This window comes from Corvus kubaryi, unplaced genomic scaffold (genome assembly GCF_017639235.1).
Source record: "Corvus kubaryi isolate FWS band 111438036 unplaced genomic scaffold, C.kubaryi_AGA036_p1.0 37382, whole genome shotgun sequence".
Lineage (NCBI taxonomy): Eukaryota > Metazoa > Chordata > Aves > Passeriformes > Corvidae > Corvus > Corvus kubaryi.
In genome coordinates this window covers 6270523-6293999 of record NW_024581124.1, presented here as the reverse complement: position 1 = coordinate 6293999, position 23477 = coordinate 6270523, and the positions used below count along the sequence as shown (strand labels likewise).

The following is a 23477-nucleotide window of genomic DNA, read 5'->3' as shown; positions in this document are numbered from 1 at the left end:
CTCGAGAACAAGCCATTCCTGCATTAGTTTCCCTGCTGTGGCTGGGCTTGTTGCCAGGAGAAGGAGACTCAGTGCTTTGGCAGAAGATGTGCAGCCTTGGGGCAGGTCCTTGCTCCTCTCCAGTGTCACCAGACCAGGGGATTTAGAAACAGAGCTGGGGATGGGCAGTGTGGTGGCAAATCTGCGTGGCCAAGCCACGTTCCTGCCAGGCTGTGCAGTATTTACAGGGGCTGCATGTGGGAATTGCTCCCCCAAGCAATGGGATGGAAACCAGCACTGGATCCCCATCCCATGGCTGGGCAGACACTGCTGAGGGCAGCTGGCAGTGCCAGCCTGGGAAGTCACCATCCAGCCACCATGCCAAGCATCCAGAGGCCCCAGACAGCCACCCTGGGGGCTCAACTGCTGAAGCCAAGGTGCCCCCTGAGGCTCTGAACCTGCGGCACAGGACACGAGGAGGTCACAGAGCTGCATCTGAAGCGTCCCAGGTGGGCTCAGTCACCCTGGAATGGCTCCTGGGGGAGGCAGTTGTGAAGCCACAGGGTCAGCTCAGGGGACAGAGATGTATCTGCTGTAACAGTCTCCCATTCCAGTCTCCCACAGAGACAGATTAATTGACAGTTCAGTGTCCTGTACCAGAGGAGACACAGTTCCTGTAGGTAGCCATCATTCCAGGCATGCTTCTGGTGATTCCTTCGCATTGCAGCAGATTCATGACATTTTTGAGGACAATATAACCTCCAGCTGCTTGGCATTGCCTAGAACTTCCGAAGACACCTCTGCAGGTCCAGGCTGTGACATTGCCATCTGCTGATGGAGAGCAAACACCCAGCCCAAGGTCTTGCACATGATAGTTTGAACCGATGGTTTGGCAGCAGGGGGACGTTTTTACTGCTCCAGGATCAGGTAAGGCTCTTTCTCTGGCAAATCTTTCCATTGTTTGTTGACTGTAAATAGCTGTGGAATGAAATTTGATGAAGGCATCTATTGTTTCCTTACAGCTCTGCTTTGTTGAGTGGAATAGGAATCACAGCATGTGGAGTTTTACTATTATTTAATTTGTAGCTGCCCATAATCAGCAAATTCTTTTAGGTGAGGCTTTTGGCATTTTATACTCAGCGTTCTTGCTGTCTGTAAAACCAGCCTAAACCTTTCCTTCTGTTCCTAAAGGCATCTAGTTTAAATTCAAAGTCCATCCATTATAACTTCAGCACCTTGTAATCCCTCAGAGATATGTGCAATTACTCTCTGAAATATCCCAGGAGCAAAACTAATACCAAGCATCATCTGCTTAAATTTACAGCATCCAACTAGCACAGTAAAAGCCACTAGCTTAGGGGTTAGCTCATCTGAGCACACTTGCCAAAACACATATCCTGCATCTAATACTGCTTTTGCTGCTGAGGATTTAGCTGCCACCTCAGGAATCTTCATTGGACAGCATTCACATTTTATGGTTTTATTTAAATAGCAGGAGTGGATGCACATGTCCTTCATCTGGCATTTGGGTGCCAGCCAGTGAACTCACCCAGCCTGCACAACCCCTGCCTTCTCCACGTTGTTGTGTTTCCTCAGGTTCTTAGCCATGAGCTTGTCTCCCATCCTTCATCCTAGGAGCAATTCAGCCATGATTTGTGGCAAAAAGCTTGGGATGTGGACACGGGCACTTACGCTGCAGCTGAAACAAGCATCTTGCATAACATGGCTTTGCTTCTCCTTTCCATTCCTTAGAGTTTTACAGCCGTTTTCATCCAAGCCTATTGACTTCATCCCTATAAATTCAATGATTTTTCCATAAGGATTAGTGTCAGATTCTCCCTGCAGACATCTTGGGTCTTGGAAGACAAAGGAGTGCTCTACTAATGGCTGGCTGGTGAGCCTGAGGCATTTACAGCAATGGCTTTAGAATGCACTTCATGGCCAGGCAGGGTCTTAGCCCCAGTGCAGCTCATCCACCATCATGATTCAGGAAGCCAGGACGTAGGAGGATTCCAGTAGTGCACTAGGATGTGGATACCTGGGTACGAAATAAGCATTGTGTTGGTTCTTCCCGTCTTTGAGGGCCATGGGAAAGCTGGGAGAGGATTGTCTAGATCGAACACCAAGGCTTCATAGCTGAGTAGAACAAGATGAAGCAGAAGAGGGAAATTGAGAGTGAAGAAATGCTCAAACTGCCAAGCAGGGAAATCCTGAAAGGCAAAGCTGCCTCTGAGAGTTCCTCCTCAGCTTTTCAGCTTTCCCTGGGCACACGAGGCAGAGCAGGGTTTGCACATCACAGCACTGACTGACTGTGCCACAGCCACCCATCCACAGGGAGCTGGGCTGAAATCCACAGGAAGGGATGGACACACCAGAAACGTTCCCCCTGGATGGGAAAGGGGCATTAGGCACCAAGGAAAGGGATAAGGAAGAGGAAGGAAACTCTGCATACGTCAGCATGAAAGTTTGAGCATTTTATTATGATATATAAATTTTGTCTTCTTAAATTACTCTCTATGAGTTGAACAGAAAGGGATTATGGTGGAGGAAGGAATATACAAAAATAAAAGGATATTGTGAGCTACTGCATCACCACATATACAACAGTAAAGTGCTTTACAAGCACTTAGAGAATCAGACTTTTACAAAAATAAAAATATGACACATCCTTATGCATTTCCACCACTTGTAAGTTCTCTTCTTCCTTCTCTAACCTTCAGACACCTTTCAACCCCATCCTCAGGTCACAATTCACATGGTAGGATACTTTGCTCATTTTGATGGCCATTACAGTATCTGAAAAAGAATTAGTGCCTCCCAAGACTTATAAAATCCAATGGTTATGGAGCCTTATGGGAGGTGTTCAGAACAGATCAACTTACAAGCGATCAGGTGATCCTCAGGGAACAGACTTTATCTGGCAATAGAAATCTGAATATCCCACAAGAAGATCCATCAGCTCCTCTAAAGCATTCCCCCATCCCCACAGAGGCACAGCTCTGTGCAGGTTTGATTGATACACACAGAAAGTGCCTCGTGAGCCTGGGGAATGCTGATGCTCACAGACTTCAGCGGGACTCAATGACTGTGACAAAGGATGGATCTGATTTTGTTTCAGCTCTAGGAAAGGCAAAGATGCCTCTTCCTACAGAAAAGAGGCAGGTTAAAACTACAATGGCTAAATATCCTAGCTCACAGTGTTCACACACAGAACCATTCACCTCTAGCTCAGATTCACGCAGTCTTTAGTCTTCAGTTTGCTCTACAAAGTCTTTTGCTCATTAGCCTTCTGGTGACCTTTCCCATTTTTTTTAAGACACACTCAACATAAATAGTAAATAGCATTCACTTCTCTGACCAGCAGCTCACTCAAACACTGCTATCAACACCCAAACACCATTTCATCAGTCCCAGAAGGTGTGCACCCAGGGTGCAAATCTGTCTGTATTTCACATTAAGAAAAGTAGAGCTGGCTTAGGAAGGAAAAAAAAAAAGAAAAAGGCAAAAAAATAAAGACAAGCAGTAAACTTTTGGTCAAAGTTTCCCTGTGGTTTGTGCAACATATTCCACAGCTTCTGAAAGTTCAGTATTTGGTTAGGGTTTCATCTTTTTGGACCCAAATGCAATGACAGCAATGCAGGCAGACCAGACACAAACATGCTCTGTTGCATTCTGGGGCAAAAGAATCATAGGGATGAAGGGGAGAGAGACCCCCCACCTTTGAATAGGGACTTTCCATATTGAAAAAAACCAATCTTCCCCCTGTCAAAAAAAAGATAAAGGCAGTGTCTGTCTTTACCCATCAGGCTTGCAGGGCTGTGCAACATGCACGTCAGGATCCTGGGGAGAAAGAGGGTAGCCACAGTCCCAGCTGTTCAAGGAAAGTCACCTTTCCATGGTCTAAATTTATGGTTTGTATCTTTGAGAAAATATACAGAACAAAGATCTGTTGGTTGAGATCAACAACACTCCATTTAAAAGAAAAGCAGCTCCCTAGTGGGACCATTCGTTCCCTTTAGATGTACAAACACACTACAGGTATGGCAAAAGGCACTTCTTGGCTGCCCAGAGTGATTGGCAACACAAAAACACAATTCAGTTTCTGGTGTTCAAGCAAAACAAAAAAAGTCATCACTTCTCCCAGTCATGAGTAAGATGAACTTTGGCTCTTCTACCACTGCCTAACCCAGCCCACAGGGATGGGAGCAGCAGGGGCAGAGGGTGGGCAGGCAGGTTGGGATCTGTGCCCAGACAAGGACTCTCTGTGGTTTCTTTGACCTCAGGAAAAACAAAGTCCCTTTCCAACACCAGCTTTTGCTGAGAAGAAAAGCAGCTCGTGATGGGCCCATGGGAGACACCATGTAAGAAGGGATTTTTCAAAAATTTCTCCAGATCTCAGGCACTTGGCAATGTCCCAGTCTGGATGTGGTCCAGGGTGATAGTCCCACCATAGCCACCGTGGCTACACAGCTCAAAATGTGTTCAGCGGCCTAGAAACCCAAGCTGCTTTCTCTCTTATTTTTTCCCTAACATGGCAAGACCAGAAAAGCTGCTTAAACTCAAAGGAGCAGGAGCATGTTAGGTCACTTCTAGTGTATTTGCAGAGAAAACAAAGCATGAAGCTTCAAAGAGGCCTGGGCTGGGCGTGTGGGACCCTCCAGTGCCAAGGATGCAGCCCTCCACTGCACTCTCCCGGGAGCCACATCCACCTGTGAGACTTTGCCTCAGCAGCCCCTGTCCCTGTGTGGTGAAAGTCCAGGTTGAGGTTCAGTCTCTCTGCTGGATTTGTATTTGCACACTAGGTTTTTTTGGCTTGCCTTGAATTCTTTTTTAATGTTGCAGCTGATATTTAGGAAACAGAACTAACAGTGGACAGAGCGGGCAGAAGCCTGCAGCCAGTCACGATGAAAGGGATTTTTCTGGGGAAAACCTGTCCCACTCAAAGACCAGAATGATCAAGAACTGCAGCTTTGTGCTCGAAGCAGGGGAATAATCCAGCTGTTAAAAGGAGCAAAGCCTGATGTGTGGTCACAACAGGGAGAGTCTGGCATCCCCTTGGCTCTGAGGTCAGCCTGTCTCCGTGCTTGCTCAGTGGAGGTGCCTGCAGTCCAATCTGTCATCGTGCAGGGATCTCCTGGGTGTGAGTACCGGCCTTGCTTCTGGACCTGGATTACACTGCTGTCAGCTTGGAAACCTGCCCCTTTGCACAGACTCTCAGGGATGTGTGGAATGAGCCCTCCAGAGCCTTCACGCGTCCCCAGGAAGGCAGAAGGGCATTTCCCCTGCTCCCAAGGCTCGCTCAGCAGCACATGGCCACCAGGACAGACCTCAAGATGAACTAGCAATAAGCGCATCACCGAGCTCACTGCACGGGGACCACGTTCATCCAAGCGCCAACTCCCTGCTGCCTGAGCCAGCTCCACAGCACTCCTGTTTGCTGGAGCCCTGGGGAGAAGGGTTGCTTCAGGCATAATAATCCCTTTGGAGGCAGATGCTGCGTTTCCAGGCTTTGATGCTGACAGACAGTGACAGCAGAATCTGACCAATAACAAATATAATCTTTGTTTGTGTTGCTGTAAAGAATTCAACAGTAGGTGGAAGCCTTGGAAATCCTTTGAGAGGTTTCTCCCTACCGAGTCCTAACTCCCAGTAGAGAGGCAGAGTTCAGCACTGCCATAACACACATCTTTCAACACTAATGATGCTTCAGCTGTCAGGATTTAAGTTTGTATTTAAAGACTTTATATTTACCTCTGGTGGAAAAACTGTGCTACATTTTAAACAAGAGAACTCTGTTTCATAAAGGTCACAGTTCTGGTCACATTTACCAACTGCTTTTCGAAACTGATGGAAAAAGTATCTCTACATGTCACTAATTTTATTATTTTTTCAAGTTTTTCAGAATTTTTTTTTTTAATCTCTGTGGGTTTGTGCGTCAACTGTTCTGGGCAATCAGCTACGTCTTGTTGACACTGTTAATAGGCTTTCTGACTTGGCTGCTCAGCTGTGTTCTGAAATAACTCCATCAGACTCACAGCAAGTCAGGAACAAAATGGAAAGTTTAGAAGAGAGAAAGCTGGAAATTAATTTCCGGAGCTGTGTGGTTATTTCTAAGTCTGAGCAGCATGCAAGAATTCTTGGTGAGATTTTTGGAGACAATTCCGTGCTATTTTCAAAAGTTATATGTTTGTGGGAATCCAGGCTCTTGCAGACTTTCAGCAAGATACCAAAGTGAAGATATACCAGGAGATGGGATTCATGAGGGGGGGATGGTTTACCTTAGGGTGCCTGCACTGACTCCTGCTCACTGTTTCTTGGTCCTTTTGCAGAGACAGCTCAGCTGTTTGCAAAGTACCTGTTTTTAGTGCTACAGCCTGGCTGATTAAGGAAAACCTGGATGGATTTGGGCTCTTCAATCCTTCAAGCTCTACACTGAGGAAGTTTGGCTGCTCCTCCACAGGAAGCAAAGCTGCCCATATTTCCACAAATATGGAAACTATTGGGAGGGTGAGTTAACCCTGCCCTGGTTTCTTTGAAGCCAGGGAGCATCTTCCTGCCCTACACTCCTCTCTGCAATACAGCCACACCCTGAAACTCAGAAGGTCTGCAAGAGCATACAGATCCCTTAAATTGGGTGCTAGAGGCAGTGAACAGCATGGCACACTTGATCTGACAATACTTTTGATAAAAGGGCACTGGGCTCCTAAATCACTCGGTCACTTTTAGAAACCGGCCCTTCAGCTGCTCATTTTCCTCAATCTCCCCCACTTACTCCTGGCTGGCCTCACAGAAGATGTGTCTGTGCATGAGGGCAGGCCCTTCTCCCATCTCCTGGTTGTGCTGTGTCTTCCTATGGTATACAAACATCCAGCTGCTAGCAAGAGCTGGGGGACCTGTTTAAATCCTCTTTTTCTTGGGGTGACAGTCTCCACTCCTCTCAGCAAGTGGGGTGGCTGCGGTGCTGTAATACGGCAGCTCTCACTCAGATGAGCTGTTGGAGCAAGCTGTGATGTACTGATACAAATAACCACCTCCTCTGCATTTCAGCTCTAAAAGAGATCTGGCCTGGTGTGTGCTGGGCCGACCAGACGCTGACTCTGCAGTTGGTCTTCCCTTTGCAGAGACCAAAATAGCTCTGAAGCTTACAGTGACTCTCACCTATGTGCTAGACGAGACCTACAGAGCTCATAAGGCATCACTCTGCTATGGGTAACAGGGTCCTTTGTCATCTTGATTTCATCTAAACACAAGCCAAAAATAGATATGCTCGGGGAAAAAAAAACCCCAAAAATAAAATCCAGATCATGAATGTCAGGAACGTCACAAAATACAAGCCAGCCCCTCACTGATCAAAACCATCCTGTGCCCTGCAAACCTCCTCCCAGCCAGTTCAGCCTCGCCCGAGACAAGGGCGTTGCTTTCTCCAGCCATGAATATTCAGTCGCCATCAAGCCGCACGGGTTGGTTTCCTCGCAGAGTTCCAGCTGCACGCTGGAAGCAAACCAGCGCTTGGCACAACCCAAGCTGTAGTTGAGGGTGGTCCGGTAAATGTTCTTGGCACGCTTAGGAAAAATGATGGTCGTGCTCTGAAACCTCACCGGCTTCTGGCGGGGCTCGAAGGTCAGCTGGGACTTGTAGTTCCGCCAGGTGCAATTGGGAGCAGCGATGATGGTCTCGCTGTAGGTGGTGACGGTGGGGATGGGGCCGTAGAAGATGTCATCCCGATAGTGCTTCTCCGAGTCGTACTTCACCTCGGAATTGCACCTACAGAGGACAGCAAGGAGTCAGAAGCACAGCCCAGGCAGCAAAGGAGGTAAGACAGGCAGGGACTCTTCTATAAGCCTTCAAAGCTGGCAGCATTTACCACCTCTTACTGCACAGACACTGGGGCAGATACCAAAACCCAAAGCCAAGAGGACTCTGTCCTGCTGGGGAATCTTGTTGGAACCCCACCTTGCTGTGAATCCATCTCAGCATTTCTGCAATGTGGTCGTACCAGGGTAGAAAACACCTTGTTGCACAGGCTCCAAGCAACGCTCTTCTTCCTCTGGTTTTCTCTGTGGGTCTCACTGGGGCCTCAGCTCAGCCCTGAGGGCTACACTGGAGGCACACAAACACCCTGTGATGGTCTTGTTGAGCTGTCAAGGCTGTTTGTCTTTATTTCTTTATACCACCTTGCCATCATTGCACAAAAATGCCCAAACCAGCTAAAATCTGAGTGCTGGGAGATGAGGGGTGAGGTTGCTTGTTGGAGCCTACAGAAAATCCAAGAAATGCTGAAAGAGCAGGAGAAGCAAAAGGATATTGTGGGTTATGGCTGCCCAACACCCGAGCCACTGCTCTCAAAGGAATTGGCCCACCTGAACTGCCAACAGATGGAGAACCACAAAAGGTAGGATGTCACTGCCCTGCCTTTTTTCTGCACTCATCCAAAAGGGATGTGTGGGCACCAGACCACAAAAAGGGCTTTTCCTAGAATCCCTAGCCATGGGGAACAGCAGGATTTCCACTGGTTTTCCCCGCTCCCCAAATGCTCCTCCAGCAATCAGCAGCCAAGGAATGTGCAGCTCCACGTAAAAAAGATTAAAAGCTGGGTGTGTGCTTGTCATTACCTCCACCCAGAAGGGGGCTGACTGATTGTGCACCGCGTGTAATCTGAGCTGCTGTAATGTATTTTGCACAGCTAGGGTGTAAGCAAGTCATTCAGCACACATAAAACAAGGCTCCGATGTAATCACCATAAAAACATGCCCGCTGGCAGTTCCTCAGCCAGCAGAGATTTACTGGGGTACATTTCCAGAGAGAGAAGTTTGCATAGGTTGACAGGGGTAGGAATTGGGTTTACAGTCCTCCCACTGTCCCTGCCCCAAGCTGTGTGTAACTGCTCCGTGCTGTTTGCAGGGTACATTCCACACCAGCAAAAGAGTAAAAGAAGAGCAAAGACCAACATTTATCCATCGGCCACAGCACCAGCCCCACAGGAGGGCAGAACATCTCCATCACTGGCTTGAGGGACCATCTCCTCACAAGGAGGAGCTCATTCAGTCCCTGTGGGCTGTCTAATGTTGGTTTCTCTGCGGCAAGAGCGAACAAAAACAGGTGCCAATTAGAAGGGTGTTGCTCCTTCTGAAGATACGAGTCATCTGGGAACGGTATGAAGACCATCAGATTACTTAGTGGAGGCCATCAAGCCCACAGATGGTAATGGTTTTCTCTCATAGCCTTGGATTTGACTTGGCCTTGGAAGGAAAGCTGCCTTCTGTTGAAACCTCCCTCCAGTTCTTGCCTCCTCCCCTCTGCCTCTGCTGCTGTCAGTGTCTTTAATTCAGGAACTACCCTCCCACCTGTCCTTCCCTTTCCATCAAAATAACCATGACTCCCATTTGTAAACACATTTTAATTCTTGGCAGAAGCACCAGAAAAAAAGACAGAAATCCCCATCTACCCACCCAATCCCATCTGTACCTGATTTCCTGTATGGGCTCAGGGTTGACCTCAATGCTTTCTCCAAAAAACACAGGGTACATTCGAGGCCTTATCTCTGGCATGGACAGGTTCAGGAGCAGGTAAGGCATCTGCAGGAAGGAGAGCACAGCAAGCGTTGGGACACACCAGATGGGGCTGGCACAGTTCATAACGTGCTGTGGCTGGCAGCTGAGCAGCCTAACACAACACCTGGACTGTCCTCACCTACCAACACCTCCCTCTGCCCCAGCTCACCTCCCAGGTATGTGACTGTGCCCACATCTCTGCCACTCCATGCTTCAGTATCTGTTTGCTGAAATTTAGCCTTGCCTTTCCTTCTTCCTTTCTTGTTTCTCAGAGGAATAGCAGTTGTTTTTGAGTTTTCTTTAGCCCTGATATTGCCTTTACTGGCTAGGAACTAACAAGTCTTAGAAATACTCAGAATATGTCAGCATGGAGAAGTGCTCCATGTCTGACCTAACACACAGATAGGGCCTAAGGCTGCTGACTTAAAGGATGTAGGTCTACTTAAGTGAGACATGTATATATATTTTTATAGATACATGCACAAATACGTACATAAAATCATGTATCCCTTGCAACAATCCAGCAGAGGAAGTGACAGACTTGCTGTTCCTGAAGTCTCTGTGCCAAAAATGGCTCTTGTGCTCCAAAGGACATTCTTGTTAACCATAAAACTGAGGGTGGGGTGAGACACTGGGGCACCTTGTGGCCTCTGCAATGTAGGAAGCCAGTTGCAAGCCAGGACTTTATAATGAATGGAGCGGCTCAAATTCATGACACTGAAAACTGGATTTTTAAGACTAATTGCACCGTGAACTTACTTACTCTGACAAATTGTCACAGACCAGCCTAGGCTCCTCTGCCCACCACAGAAATGAGTAATCCCACTTCTCTATACTGGAGTGCTCCTAAACACCAGTTCCCACATATGGGGATCCTGTGTCTGGTGCCTGGACCAAACCCAACAGCTAATTAAGCCTAATCCTGCCTTCCTGGAAAAATGTCACTGCAGGTTTCAGTCTCTGCCACTACTTTTCTGTCAGCAGATATTTATGACACACAGGGACACAGGATCTCTTTAAAGGAGATGGCTGGCAGCCTCTGTGCAGGGTCTGTAGATGGCTAGCTGAGGTCTGCTTTCCTCTACTGGTTTGGGCTTTCTGCCTCAGGCTAAGGCAAAAGATGTCACTGCCCCATCTGAATTTGCCAAGCCCTTCAATTCTGTATCCCAAAGCCACAAAGCTGTTTCTTCTTTTCATACTGAAATACCCCTGCACTTTACTGCTGTGTAAAGTTGTACTATAAAGTTGTATTATAAAGGCCAACCCCCCTTTTTGATTGAATATTTCTGTTCCATTGTCAAAACAGAACAGTATTTGCATGGGGGGGGGGGAGGAAGAAAAAAATATATACATGTTCACCCTCCCTACCAAACACTGGCCAAAAGGCAAAGTTCATTCCTGGATTGCTTTCAACACTCTTGACAGGGGAGGGCAAGGGCAGCCTTTCTGGTTGTAAATAAAGCTCTTTGCTTCTGAAATGTGAATTGTTTACATCAGAGAAGCCTTGGTTCACAGGGGTGCAAATATCCAGCTTGTAACAGTCTGCACATGGCCGGAGCTCTTTCTAAAGACATTTTGTACAAAAGAAGAGGTTCAGTTGGATGCAGGAGTCAAACACCATTTGCACATGCTCGTGAGCTTTGTGAACAGCAGGCAGGCTGCCCTTTGCGGGATCACCTGCAGAGGGATGCAGATTGCTTGAACTGATGAAGGAAATAGGGCTGGGGATACGTGTCCCTCCTCCTTTAAAGAAGCAGTTTCAAAGAAGGGCTTCCAGGAAACAAACCTTCACACTCCTTGCTAACAAATGGTGACACTAAGTGTGCTCTGAACATCCCCAGCATGCGGGAGACTAAGCCTTTCCTGTGGCTTAGCAGGAACACTGCTGGGGCATCTGGCCCCCAGCGTGTGTATGGGAACAGCCTTCCCAGCCCGCTGAGCGCCGGGGGTGCTGCTCGGTCAGAGCGTGGGCAATCCCCGTCTGTGGAAAGCACAGGTCCCACTGCAGAGAACAGGAAACAAGAACACGCTGCAGAAACAATACCAGTGTGCACAGAGAAACGGAGGCACTGGCATGCATGACTGACATCAATCAGAGTCAAAAAGTTGCTGCTGAACTTGGCGAGAGCAGGATTAAGTGTTCTCCAGGTTAGCTCTGGATGGGGCGATGATGAGACTGCTTCCACTGGGGTTACAGTTAACCTTGCTCTGCGCAGGGAAGGGTGGCAAAAGGCATTTCACACGCTGTAGATAAGCACCACCTTCAGACCTGCAGGCTCGGCTTAGTTTAGAAAGCTGGAACTGCAGACATTGGCAGGCCAAAGCCAGGATTTCTACTGCCTGTCGAGAGCATTACAGACTCAGACTTCTCTTCGAGTAGTACCATGAGCTGCTGCAGGTCAGAAACCTTGAAGTCACCTGGAAGTCTGCACATAGAAGATGTAAATAACTTACAAAGCACAGCCTAAAAATAGAGATCTGAAAGACCCTGCAGGCTGCTCACCAAACAGCAACTGATTTGCTTGCACGGCGTGAAGGGGTCACTAAAACAGCAACCACAGGTTTCACACGGTAGCCATTGAAAGGCACTTCAGGTGACATTTTGTTTTCCCTCCAATGATGTTTGTTCTGAAATGTCGGCTCCTGCAAGTCACCTGGAGCTGGGAAGCAAGGAACAGGGGATATGAGCTTTCCAAAAGATTTGTCTTTGGGGCTGAAATGTTATATGCTTGGCACATGTCAAAAGCTGGCTTTTTGGCAAGAGTTTGACTCCTTCCAATCTGCTTTAAGGAAGAAAACAAAACAAAAATATTCTGTCAAAAAAAATACTGACTCAATTATTTTTCCTTCTGCACAGGAATGGCTGAAAGAAGAGGAGCACTGGATTGCTGAGCTCCCTTGAGAAAATCATGATCCCTGGCTCGTTTCCAGGAATCACTTGGTGATCTCCAGACACTCCACAAATAAGGCAGGTTTCTGTATTATCCTGCCCTATGGATAGGCTGGCAGGGAGCAGAGGTTGCTGCACACTCCTGGGGGTCACTGATGGTGAGGAGGAGAAGCCCACATCACTTCAGACCAGGCTATCCACAAGTGATCCACAGTCAAGGTCTGTCTATCCAAGGGTTGCTGTGCTGGAACGCTGCAGTGGGGACCTGATTCATCTGTCCCCAGGAACTGGAGCTGTGCTGGTACTTACCAGATGCAGCTCCACAAAAGCCACCACAACCCTGCCATCTTCATGCAAGGACAGAAAGAGTCTGGTAGGCAAGGAAGGTTGAGAAGACAAAATGAAAGATACTGGAGAGATCAAAAAAGTGACTCCCATGTTTACAAAATAGATCCAAGGTGAATATTAAGCAGTTATTGTGCTATTATTTTTATTTCTTTTCCAGTACATAATTTGTTTTAACCAGCAAAGAGTTACAGTATTATTAAAAAGTTGAAGAGCTTTCTTGTTTGGCTGCATTTTTCCCTCTGCCTTAACTCTGATGCCTTTCAGGCATGTAACGGCCTGGGCAGCTAAACTCTGCTTTTTGCAAGTAGCAGATAGATAAACACAGATAAAACTGGTTGCTGAACGGAATTCAATCTACAGCTCAACGACAGCATTGACTGCTCTTCAGCTGCCAAATTCTGGGCAGCAAAGCAAGAAAAAGGAAAGGAAATTAACGTGACTTGAAATAAATAAACCCCCAAAACCTTTCCCCAGAGAGCACAAAGAACCAGAACTGACCGACTCCTTCTGCTATGGTCATTATAAGGAAGGCACTAAGATGTGGCATTAGACCTCTAGGGACTGTAAGGGGAAACAGCTTTCCAAGTGTCAGGGCTACAAACAGGATATAGCTTCCCAAATTCCCAGCTCCTAACTTAGCTAGGGCATAAGCAAATCTCTCACCACATTTTCCCACTATGGTAACATGTCAGGTCCATGAAAATGTCACTTTACTCAGCTGTTATTTACAGCTATAATGAAAGATCTGGCTGAGTTATTTGACACACATCTACATTCTCCGCTCTAGAAGATAAGCAATATTTGTTTAACAGACCATTTATTTTCCCAATATCTGCACGTATTGCACATTACGAGTAATTTATACTAGAGCCGGATGAGATTATATTGGGAGGTGATAACAGTAAATGCAAACCTCAGGTAGAAAGCAGGGCTTTATTATTTCAAAGAATTACATCCTTCCTGCTTATCTCCCTCTTTTATTTCAAGTGGGAAATGTGTGCTGCTTTGCTTATTGTCCACAGGGTTACGCAGGGACACAATGGAAATTCAACAGCTAGAAGACATCACCCTCAATGTCTTTCATCAGAGCCACACTTTTCAGAGCAGATGATGAGATCCTGATGCCCATTTCCCTGATCTGCCCCAAAGGGACATCTGTCAGATCAGGTGAGGCAGATCAAGTGAGGCCCACAGCCATTCCCTGTTCTTCACCAAGAAGGAAGAGGAGGGGGTGCATATCCAGAACTGCATGGGGCTGAGGGACAGGGAACAGCCAGGTGGGTTTGTCCTTTGCCAGGAGAGGACACAGGGTAGAACTGAAGTCACCACCAGCCCCTGCCGGGGGAATTCCTGCAGGATGCAGCCCCATGGGAGCAGCTTGGAAGTGGGTCAGGATGCCAGGCTGCCAACAAGCCCTGAGGCAAACCCTGCTGTGGTGCCAGATGGGTGGCTCGCTCCCCACACCAGCCTGGGGCTTTCCCAGAGCTGCTGGGACCAACACAGCCTTGGAGAGTCACATCCCCTGCCTCGTGTGCGGGCTGCAGGCTGGCTCAGGCCGGGCTGCTGGGCCTCCCTCTCACGTGTGCTTTCACTGTAGGTGTTGGCAGGTCTGGAAGTTACATATGGAAAGCCTTTGATGGCCACGTTCCCCACCCAGTCCCTACAAGACATCGTCCCATTCCCGGAGCACTGTCAGTGTAGGATGAGATGCTGGCTCTGTGACAGAAGGGGTCTTCAAAATGCTGCATGTCAGGAAGAGATGTTCTGGGTTTTTTGGGTTTTTTTATTATGAGCCACTAATAGGGTTGGCACACACTTGTTGTCTGTGAAGGCTGTGCCAAGGGGGGAGGTCTCCTTCTCCATACTTGAGATGAAGCTGGAATCTCCTCCCACCACACAAGAGTGATTCTGAACCATTCTTGCATCCTGAATGTAAGTAGAAATTCCCTACATCCCTACAGCTGATTCACTGGGATATAGCCCCACAGAAGTCAGTACTCACTGAGGCAGGTTGAGTGCACAAATACTTAAGTCTTACAAAGAAAAAGGAACTCACTGCAGTGGCAAAAGTTTCTTTCACTGTTGGGAAGGAACAAAAAATCTGCTGCTTCAAGAAGGTAGGATTGATAGTTCTGCAGATGAATGTGATCCTGATGTCCCCTGATATCCATTAGGAGTTGTGCAATGAATGCAAAGCACATATTTCAGCACAGTCCAAAAGCAGTTCTTGTAGCCTAAATCTACATCCCAGGCCAAGAACAACAGGGAAAACTCTAAGCAGATATGACTTTGATGTCATTTCATTCCCTACGCTTGCAGCAACTGCTTCTTTGTGCACATTATTAGGGATTTATTTTGTTGTACTTCTGTTCCTTTTGGCCCAGCTTTACAGGCACAGCCTAGAGAATTCAGTAACCTAAGTCATAAGAATCAATTTAATAATGCTTCAGATTTAAAAGGCAGAACTAGGTAAAAGTCACCTTCTATTTTCCTTAGGATATTTGCACTTAAGCACAAAACACTTGACAAATTTCCTACATGGACTTTATTTGAAGAAATAAAAGCAAATTTATTCTGCACTACAAGTAAAACACGGGGGGAAAAAAAGTCCCTAAATGGTGTTGAACTTGTGGTATTTATGACTCTGGCCCTAAATTGCCTTTCATATTTTCTTGGATCCCAAAGCTGTTCCCAAATTGGCTGGTTAAATGTGAATAAATGGTGCATTGTCTTTGAAACAAAGTTGTGCTTATTAAAGAGCAGAGAGTTTACTTTTTCAGAGTCACAGTTAATAACACAGAGCAGAGAGAGCACAGATTTTACACACAAGAAAGTCTTCGATAAGAGCATGCAATACCCTTTTAGTCTGCATGAGAAGGGCTGCCCTAAAGCAGAAAAATTCTGTAACATATTTGTGAGGTTGGAGCAAAATAGCTGGCTGCAGAGGAACGCAACTGGGTTCAGACTGGTGGTTTGATAGTTCTGCAGCAAAGAATAGCATGAAATACTTCACTCAGATCTGGAATGTTGTTTCCTTCACCTGACAGCAATTTATTGTAACTGTACATACTGGAACTTTGGCTGTTGGTGACTGAGCTTATATATGGTTTTATAGTATTCCAACACAAAGAGTGCAGGCTGTGTTCCTGGCTCTGTCACGTTTATAAGCAAAACAAACACTAATATAACAGGCGATTAAAAAAAGCATTTCTTGGTGTGCAAATAGCTGCAATTATTGATTTGCCAATTCTGCATGCTCTGATGAACAGCAGAGGAGTAGACTTAAACAGAAGCACATTCATGGGTTGCATAACTGCTCATAGATCTGCAAGCCCTTGTTAAACGGCAAAATTAAAGCTAATTAGACACTGCAATTTAGAAGTATGAAGCAAGCAATGCTCTCCATATTTTTCCTGCTTTAATAACAGCTGCAAGTACAGTATTTGCACAGTGGAAATGAGAGGAAGTGAAACTCTCTGTAGTCAAATAGAGTGAAAATTCCTATTTACTTCATTATTTTGCCGTGGACCAAACAGAGTTAAAGAGCAGAGCCCAGCACCACTCCAAATAATACAGTCCAACTCGTTTCAGCATTTGGACCCTTGCAACGTTCTGTACCTGCTAAGAGCATGGAAATACCCCCAGTGTATGGAACCCATACTATAAGCAGGAGCCCAGGGCTGCCCTTGCAATGTGATACAAAATTTAGAAACATCTACAGTGTGAGCTTTTCTGAAGTGTCTAAAATGTTCATTAATGATCAAAATAATTGGAAAACTTAGTATTACCTTATACAGATCACAGGAGTAACTTTTTTCCCTGGAGGAGTCAAGCACTGAAACTCTCAATCCTAACAGCCCACGAACTGAAATAAATTTTCTCATGCCCTTTCTTCTTCAATATCCAAGGTCTTTATTGGGTGGAGTGGTGGCCAACTGTCATATTGCTGGAGTGGAGACTGTCATATCCCCATTTCAGAGTTTTGCAGACACCTCCACCCCTGCTGGTTTTTGGTCCAGCAGCCTTCACGCACCTTCCTCCCCCATTTTATTATACAGACACACAGCAACAGCCTGATCCTGCCAAATCAGAGGTGTGTGGGTAACTTTGTACATAAACACTCCCATCGACATGGCACACACGCCCAGGCATCTGCAGGTAAGGCTCCATATTAGGAACTGCGGCGTTAGCAGGTTTGAGATTTGACTTTTGTAATAACACCTCACACCCTCTCCACTGTGAGGAGTCATTGTTCATGGGGAAGGTTTTGGCATGTTCAGGAGTAAAAGGTAGTTTTCAATAATATGCCCAGACAGCCTTAGAGCTTGAGAAAGAGCACAAGGGTGTGAGGAGTCATTGCAAAATGTCTCTATGGGAAAGAAGTCTTTGAATAGTCACTAAACCATAGGTAGATAATTTTTTCTCATGGAAAAATTTGTGCTGCAGTTCTCATTCCATATAAATGCCAATTAACCACGTTGAATACACCTACAAACATCTTTTATACATGTTTAAAATTTTTTTCAAGAGCCCTGGGGAAGAACTTTAATCATCTTTTAAAAACCTCCACCACCACCGCTTATGCTCTGAACGTTGTGTTTTAAAACAGGTTTTATATCTCAGGGATAGAAATAAACAAATAAAGCAGAATAATGGTCATAATAAATCTACCCAAATCCTACTCCACATTCAACCGCTTCACTGGCACTGCATCAGGCTGACCGAAAGCTGCGGTGCCCTGCCAGCTGTCTGAGCTTACAAACCACTACCCCTGGCTCCGCTCAGCCGCCAGCGAACAAATCTTTCACGAAGGCTCATGCCACAAAGCCCCGCTCCAGCAAAGGGCAGCAGCACACAGCCTTTCCCAGAGTCTGTCCCGCACCAGCTCCCCGGACACACATCCCTACCCTGCCCCAGCTAACAGGCACTTCTGGCTTTCTTTCAGCCAGGGCTCCAGCAAACGTCGCTCCACGCTCCTCACAAACCAGATGTGGGATGCCAGGGCGTAATGATGGCTGGGAGCCAGAAGACCCTGCCTCGGTCCGGATGGATGCAGCTCCAACCTGTACCTACCAGGCAGAGCAGTGTCACTGAGAAAGCAATTACACTTTTCTGTTCCGAAGGTGGGCAGGGGAGCCTGGTTCGACTTGGGTCTCACTCCCACACCGTTATTAGGGTTCACCCAGCCAAACTGCCAACACTCTGTGCGTGTATCCAAAAACCCTGCCCGGCACTGGACCAAGCCCTGCCTGGCACAGCAGCGGAGCTGCCAACACCGGACTGCAGCCGCCACAGGCAGCCCGGAGTGCCCTCGGCCGGCGGAGGGGCACTGCGGGGGGAACTCAGCCCAGGGGTGCCCAGGCAGCGGTCACAGGCGCCCTCCTGCCTGCCCCCCGCTCCGGGGCTCGGCCAGCCTTTCCCCCGCGGGACCCGGTGGGAACAGAGCCCGGTGCCCGGGTTTGGCTCTTACCACTCTGCCGTCCTTGGCCTCTCGCCGGTGGCCCGGGGCCGGGGGCTCCGCACCGCCGCTGCCCCCTGCTCGGCCCTCACCGGGCGACAGGGAGTAGAAGGGGGGGCTGGGGCTGGGGGGCAGCCCCGAGTCCGGGCTGTCCAGCAAGCCTTCCCGGCTCTTCTCCTTCAGGCTCTCGTCCATCCCTTGCAGCTGGAGGTGACCTACCATGTCTGGGGGACAGCGAGGGGGCCGCGGCGGGAGAAAATCCTCCAGCGCCGCCCGCCGCGGAGGGAGGGAAGAGGAAGGGAGCCCGGGGGGCCCCTCCTGAGTCCCGACCGCCGCTACCAGCCTGCCGGAGCCCGGTGCTGCGCGGGGCAGCGCCAGCATCAGCCAGACCGGGGTGTCCCGGCCGCCTCCCCTCCACCGGCCCTGGCCCTGCCCGCCCGGCCGCCCCCGCCCTCAGGCGTTCCCGGGGAAGGGAAGCGAAGCCCGATCCCCCCGCCCAGCCCCGCGGGGACGCAGCCGAGTGCGCGCGGCAGCGCCCGGGGCGGCCCCGCCGGCAGGGAGCGCTGGGCGCGGCGGGGGACGGGACGGCGACGGGACAGGGACGCGCCGCGCTCGTCCACCAGCTGCGCCGCCCGCCGCCTCCCGGCGGCGCATTTATCCGGAGAGGGTGGGAGGGAGTCGGGGAGCGCCCTCCCCTTCCCCCGGCCCCCCAGCTCTGTCCCGGCCGCACGTTCTCGGGCGCTTCCCAGGCACGGAGCGCGTTCGGCGCCGCCCGCCCGCCCTCTCCCCCCTGAGGGGACGGGGCAGCCCCCGCGCACGGCCGGCAGGAGAGGGGTCGCGCCACACACCTGCTCATGGGCTGCGGCTGCCCTCTGCTCATTCCCTCACTGATGTCCGAGTTTTCTCTCGGTTACGTTCCATTTTCCCCTTCGTTCTGATTTTTGTCCCTCTTCGATCTCTGCACACTCCAAGGCGGGGAAAGGGGCCTTGCCACACACACCACGCCGTCACAGGGCCACAGCTTGCCTCTGCTCATTCCCTCGCTGCTGTCCCAAGTTTTCCCTCACTCATAGCTGATTTTCCCCTCAGTTCTGATTTTCGTCCTTCTTTCACCCCCACACCCCCCAAGTAGCCTCAGTGTTGTGAGCGTGAGGGAAGAGACTCTTTTGAGAGCCACTGGCCATCTTCACTTTGAGGTGGCAAAGGGTGGCTTCACCAAGGCAGCAGGTCACCATGGCAGCCTTGGCTACCAAGGTGCACAAACCCACCATATCCCCCTCATGGCAGCCCTCACCCCTTCTGCTCCCTCACACCTCTTTCTTTGGCTCCACAGCTTCTGGTCCACAACCAAGGAGTCAGCCTCCCTATCCCAGCCATCGTGTGGTCAAAGCCACCATAAACACCATGGAAGGGCATCCCAAATCGCAGCACAGCCTCTAGCCAGGAGAAGCAGCGTGTGCCAGAGGCACTGCCAGCATGGAGGGGAACGGAGAGTCCATATTAACCCTCAGGGTTCAGAGAAGCAGCAGCGGTTAAACAGGTCAGGCTGGCTGAAGCCAATATGGTCATTTGTTGCACAATAACTGGCTGAGGCTAATGTTCTTTTGTCCACAGCCCTGGTTGTGTTTTTCTCATCATGTGTTCTCTCTACATAGAGTCTAGACTGTGAGAAATCTGGGGCAAGCCCACTCATATGGCTCAGCCCAGTGGAGCTTTATTCGTGGCAAATAGGTTTCCATGGGAAACTGTTGAAATCCAACTGGCCTTCTCTTGGTCCGAGTCATTGGCCCAGCACCCAGTGGAATGAGACCGTGTCTGTTTGTGGTACAAAATGGACAAACACAATGTTTGTTGTGGCAACTAATGAAAATGTGAGGGGTCTGATACTGTAACTAGTGATAAAAGCTTCACACCCAAACCATGGAGATGGTGCAAAGTCCTTGGAGGTTGGGTTGAACCTAAAAGTCCCCCCACTGCATCCTCCTGAGGGAGCAGGTCCCACTGTAGGGTGGTAAAGCTGAATTTGTTTGGATGTGTTCTTGCTGAAGTCAAAAGGAAAGGCTAAGGATGCCCAAACCCACCTTTGACTGAAATGAGGGGCCCTCCTCAGAGTGACTGAAGCGATTTGTATGCACTGAGCTGTGCAGAGGAATGTCACTGATTTGTAAATGTCAAACAGGCACCGAGCAGCCCACACACGAACCTCAGTGAATTCTTACCTCTGACCCGCTCGTCGGCTCCAGCAGCTGCACAGGCTGATTTAGAGCCCCTAACTGTAAGGGCTCTCATGTCTCACACAGGCTATGGCTGATCTGAAAATGTCAAAGGGGACTGAAGGTCAAAATTTCCATAAATTAGTCCCTGGCTTGCTACCTATCACGTAATAGGATTCTCTGGCCAGTTAACACTGTGAAGTCAGGCATTTAACCCAGCAGTTCCCCTGCAGCCCAGTTCCCCTGCCCCTCTCCTGAACTGGCTCAAGACCATGTGTGCAAGGGGAAGGAGTGTCTTCAGAGCTGCTTTCCTCCTCGGAGAAAAAAGGAGCAGGACAAAGAGACACTGGGCAGGGGTGAGTGCACTGTCCTTTCATCCTAGAAAGCCCTATTTTAACTTGGGGAGCAGTCGAGGGGAGACTGGTTTTTCTGATTCTTGTTTTGAGAAAACTGCAATTCAGTCTTTCCTGGACCTAAATAATGTAGGTTTCTAAAGGTAGATTTCAGTACAACATGCGTTCAGCTCACAAGTGGTTGTTATGGTTTAGGAGTTGCTGAGCTCAAAACAGCTGAAGACACTAAGCTCTGCTGAGCATCCCCCAGCACTGGTAGGGTTGTTCACTTATGACTGGCAGAAGTGCTGCTGGTTCTGCAGGGCACATTGCACACATCTAGTGTTGATATTGTTATTATAGTTGTTATTGTTCTGCAGTGCATGTGTGTGCTGTGGTGGTATTATTGTTGTTATGGTTATGATTAGTAATCTGTTTAAAGTTAGTAGTGTGTTACTCACCCAGATTGAGGCTCTCTTGTGTAAAGCACAAGGCAGGCAGGTGGTAAGAAATGCTCCTGTCCTGATGGTTGTGATGGAAATGACTCAGACTTTGGTCAGAATCCTCCTGGAGTCACAGTATCCTGCTCTTGGCCACTGAAAATCAGCCTGAATGGGCACTCAGTGAAGGATACAGTGTGCAGACACAGGTGTATATATGGTGGGGTAGAGTTAAGCCTGGTGAAACAGGATGTAAATATTGCACAGTGCCCTCCCGAAGGAGAAAACCAACAAATTTTTCAGTTGAGGCCATGTTGCTTTACTGAAACCCTCCTTAGTTCAGCGCTTCTTAATTTGCTGGAAGGAATCACTAGGGACTGGTACATTCCTGTGTCTTGGCTTGGGAAAAGGGAAACTGGGCCCTTGCGTGTATGGTGGAACAAGGAGGAAGGAAAAGTCTGGAGGGGAGAAGCAGCTGAGTAGAGACAAACAGGTGCAAGCACAGTGGTACAAGGGCAGCAGTGTGAGAAGGCACTGCCTGGGGGACAGTGGCCTCCACTACCAGCACTAACTCCAAAGGAAAAACCCTGCCTAGCTGTGAATTTGAGCGTAAAACAACTGTAAATAAGGAGTAGGGAGTCAAGTAGCAGAACACTAGGGAATATTCCAGCAGGGCTGTATCTTTTAAGAGTCACTCTCGGGCAGAGTTGCAATCCTGACAACACCACTTAGAGGGCTTTTTGAAGCACACATTTCTCAGAGCTTCTCCAACTTTTTTTTTTTTTCATTGATCTATTTGTTATAAAACACAAAATCCCAGGCCCAGTCCTGAAACAGGGGGGAGGTCATAAGAGGGGGACTGTGTTGACAGTGGGCAGTGACTGTCTGGCAGGAACCCAGACAGCTTTCCTGATGTGAGCAGCCCTGCTTGTGGATTAAAGCTGGTATCCTTCTTCAAATCCGCTGGGATTCAAGCCTCTCCATGCTTTTATGAGTCCTCTGCCTTCTGTTTTCCTAGCTATTCTCTTAGCTAGATTTGAGTTCTTTAGGAATCTGCCGTCCCACAGACATGGCAGAGTGTCAGCATCACGTGCTAAGTTTCCTTCCACTGCTGCCAGGCTTGAAAGACAAATACAGTGAGGGAAGAAAGAGACAGGATACAAACACCTACATCAGGACTTTTTCTGAAGCAGGCTGGGTGGCAAAACGGGAAGAATGCTAGGAATGTCCATTCTGGTTCACTGTCGAACTCGATCCTTGAGAACACCCACAGAGTAACTATAGTCCCAGTAAGAATGGCTCAGGCCACAGTTGTATGTAACTGTGCTCTCTGGTTCCCTCCAAAGAAGAGCAGCCTTCCCTCTCTGCCATGTGTTCCTGACAATAATGTTGAAAGGCACCAAAGCAGCAGCATCACTGAAGGGAATATGACCACAGAGCAGGACCCAGGTATGTCAGGCCCAGACCACCCTTGCCTGGCACACTGCAAAGTTGTTCACCTCAGCCCAAAATGATTCAAAGCACGAGGGCGGCAAACCACTGCTCACTGCACAGGTCCAGATGTGATACAAAGAGCAGGAAGCACATCCATAGTGCTGGACCTGGAAACCACATGCCAATAATGATTAATTTTGCAGGGCAGGATGGCAGAGTTCAAATCAAAAGAATCTTTCTGCCTGAAAAGCAGAGGCCATTTATCAAGAGATAAAATCACCTCCTGAGAGGTCTACTTGTTTATTTTTAGGCAGCCCCTACATCAGAAACTTTTTCAACCTCGACTCCCAGGTCTTGGCTGTCTGCTCCAGTGAAGGCCACAGCCCCCTCAAGTGATGGCTGCACCTGCTCTGGCCCTGCTACCCTCACCAGACAAACAGCCCTCCTAGCAGTGACTTGGAACAAACTGTCTGGCAGGAAATGGGAATGAAAAGCACAAAAATCTCCTTTTCTGGGGTCAGGAGTGCCTGTTCTTGGCAATAAATCAAAGGAAGCAAATTTCCTTTGAATAGCCTGGCCTTGAACAAAGACGGTACATCTCCCAGACAAGGCAGTAGACTTTAGGACTGCAGAAAAGAAGGATGATCTTTGAAGAACATGCACAGAGTTGTATGAAAATATCGCCTTTTCATATTTGACTGCAGTGTGTAGATTTGTGCCACAATCCAGACAAAAAACCCCAGCTGAACACTGTATTACAGAATGAGCAAAGGCTCTGAAGCACAGAAGAATTATCAAGACTTCTGCTGACCCTGCTTGCCTTTGAGTAGGG

The 23477-nt window shown here is 48.5% G+C and overlaps 1 protein-coding gene across 1 annotated transcript; it reads right to left on the bottom strand.

Annotated features, from left to right (window-relative positions):
* Nucleotides 1-2440: 2440 nt before the first annotated feature.
* On the bottom strand, nt 2441-18700 carry RFLNA (refilin A). The gene is made up of 3 exons (XM_042034969.1): nt 18239-18700; nt 9445-9554; nt 2441-7743 (listed from the first exon to the last, which is right to left on the bottom strand). The coding sequence occupies exons 1-3, from the start codon at nt 18605-18607 to the stop codon at nt 7329-7331; spliced, it is 894 nt and encodes a 297-aa protein (XP_041890903.1). The 5' UTR covers nt 18608-18700; the 3' UTR covers nt 2441-7328.
* Between the last annotated feature and the right edge of the window lie 4777 nt (nt 18701-23477).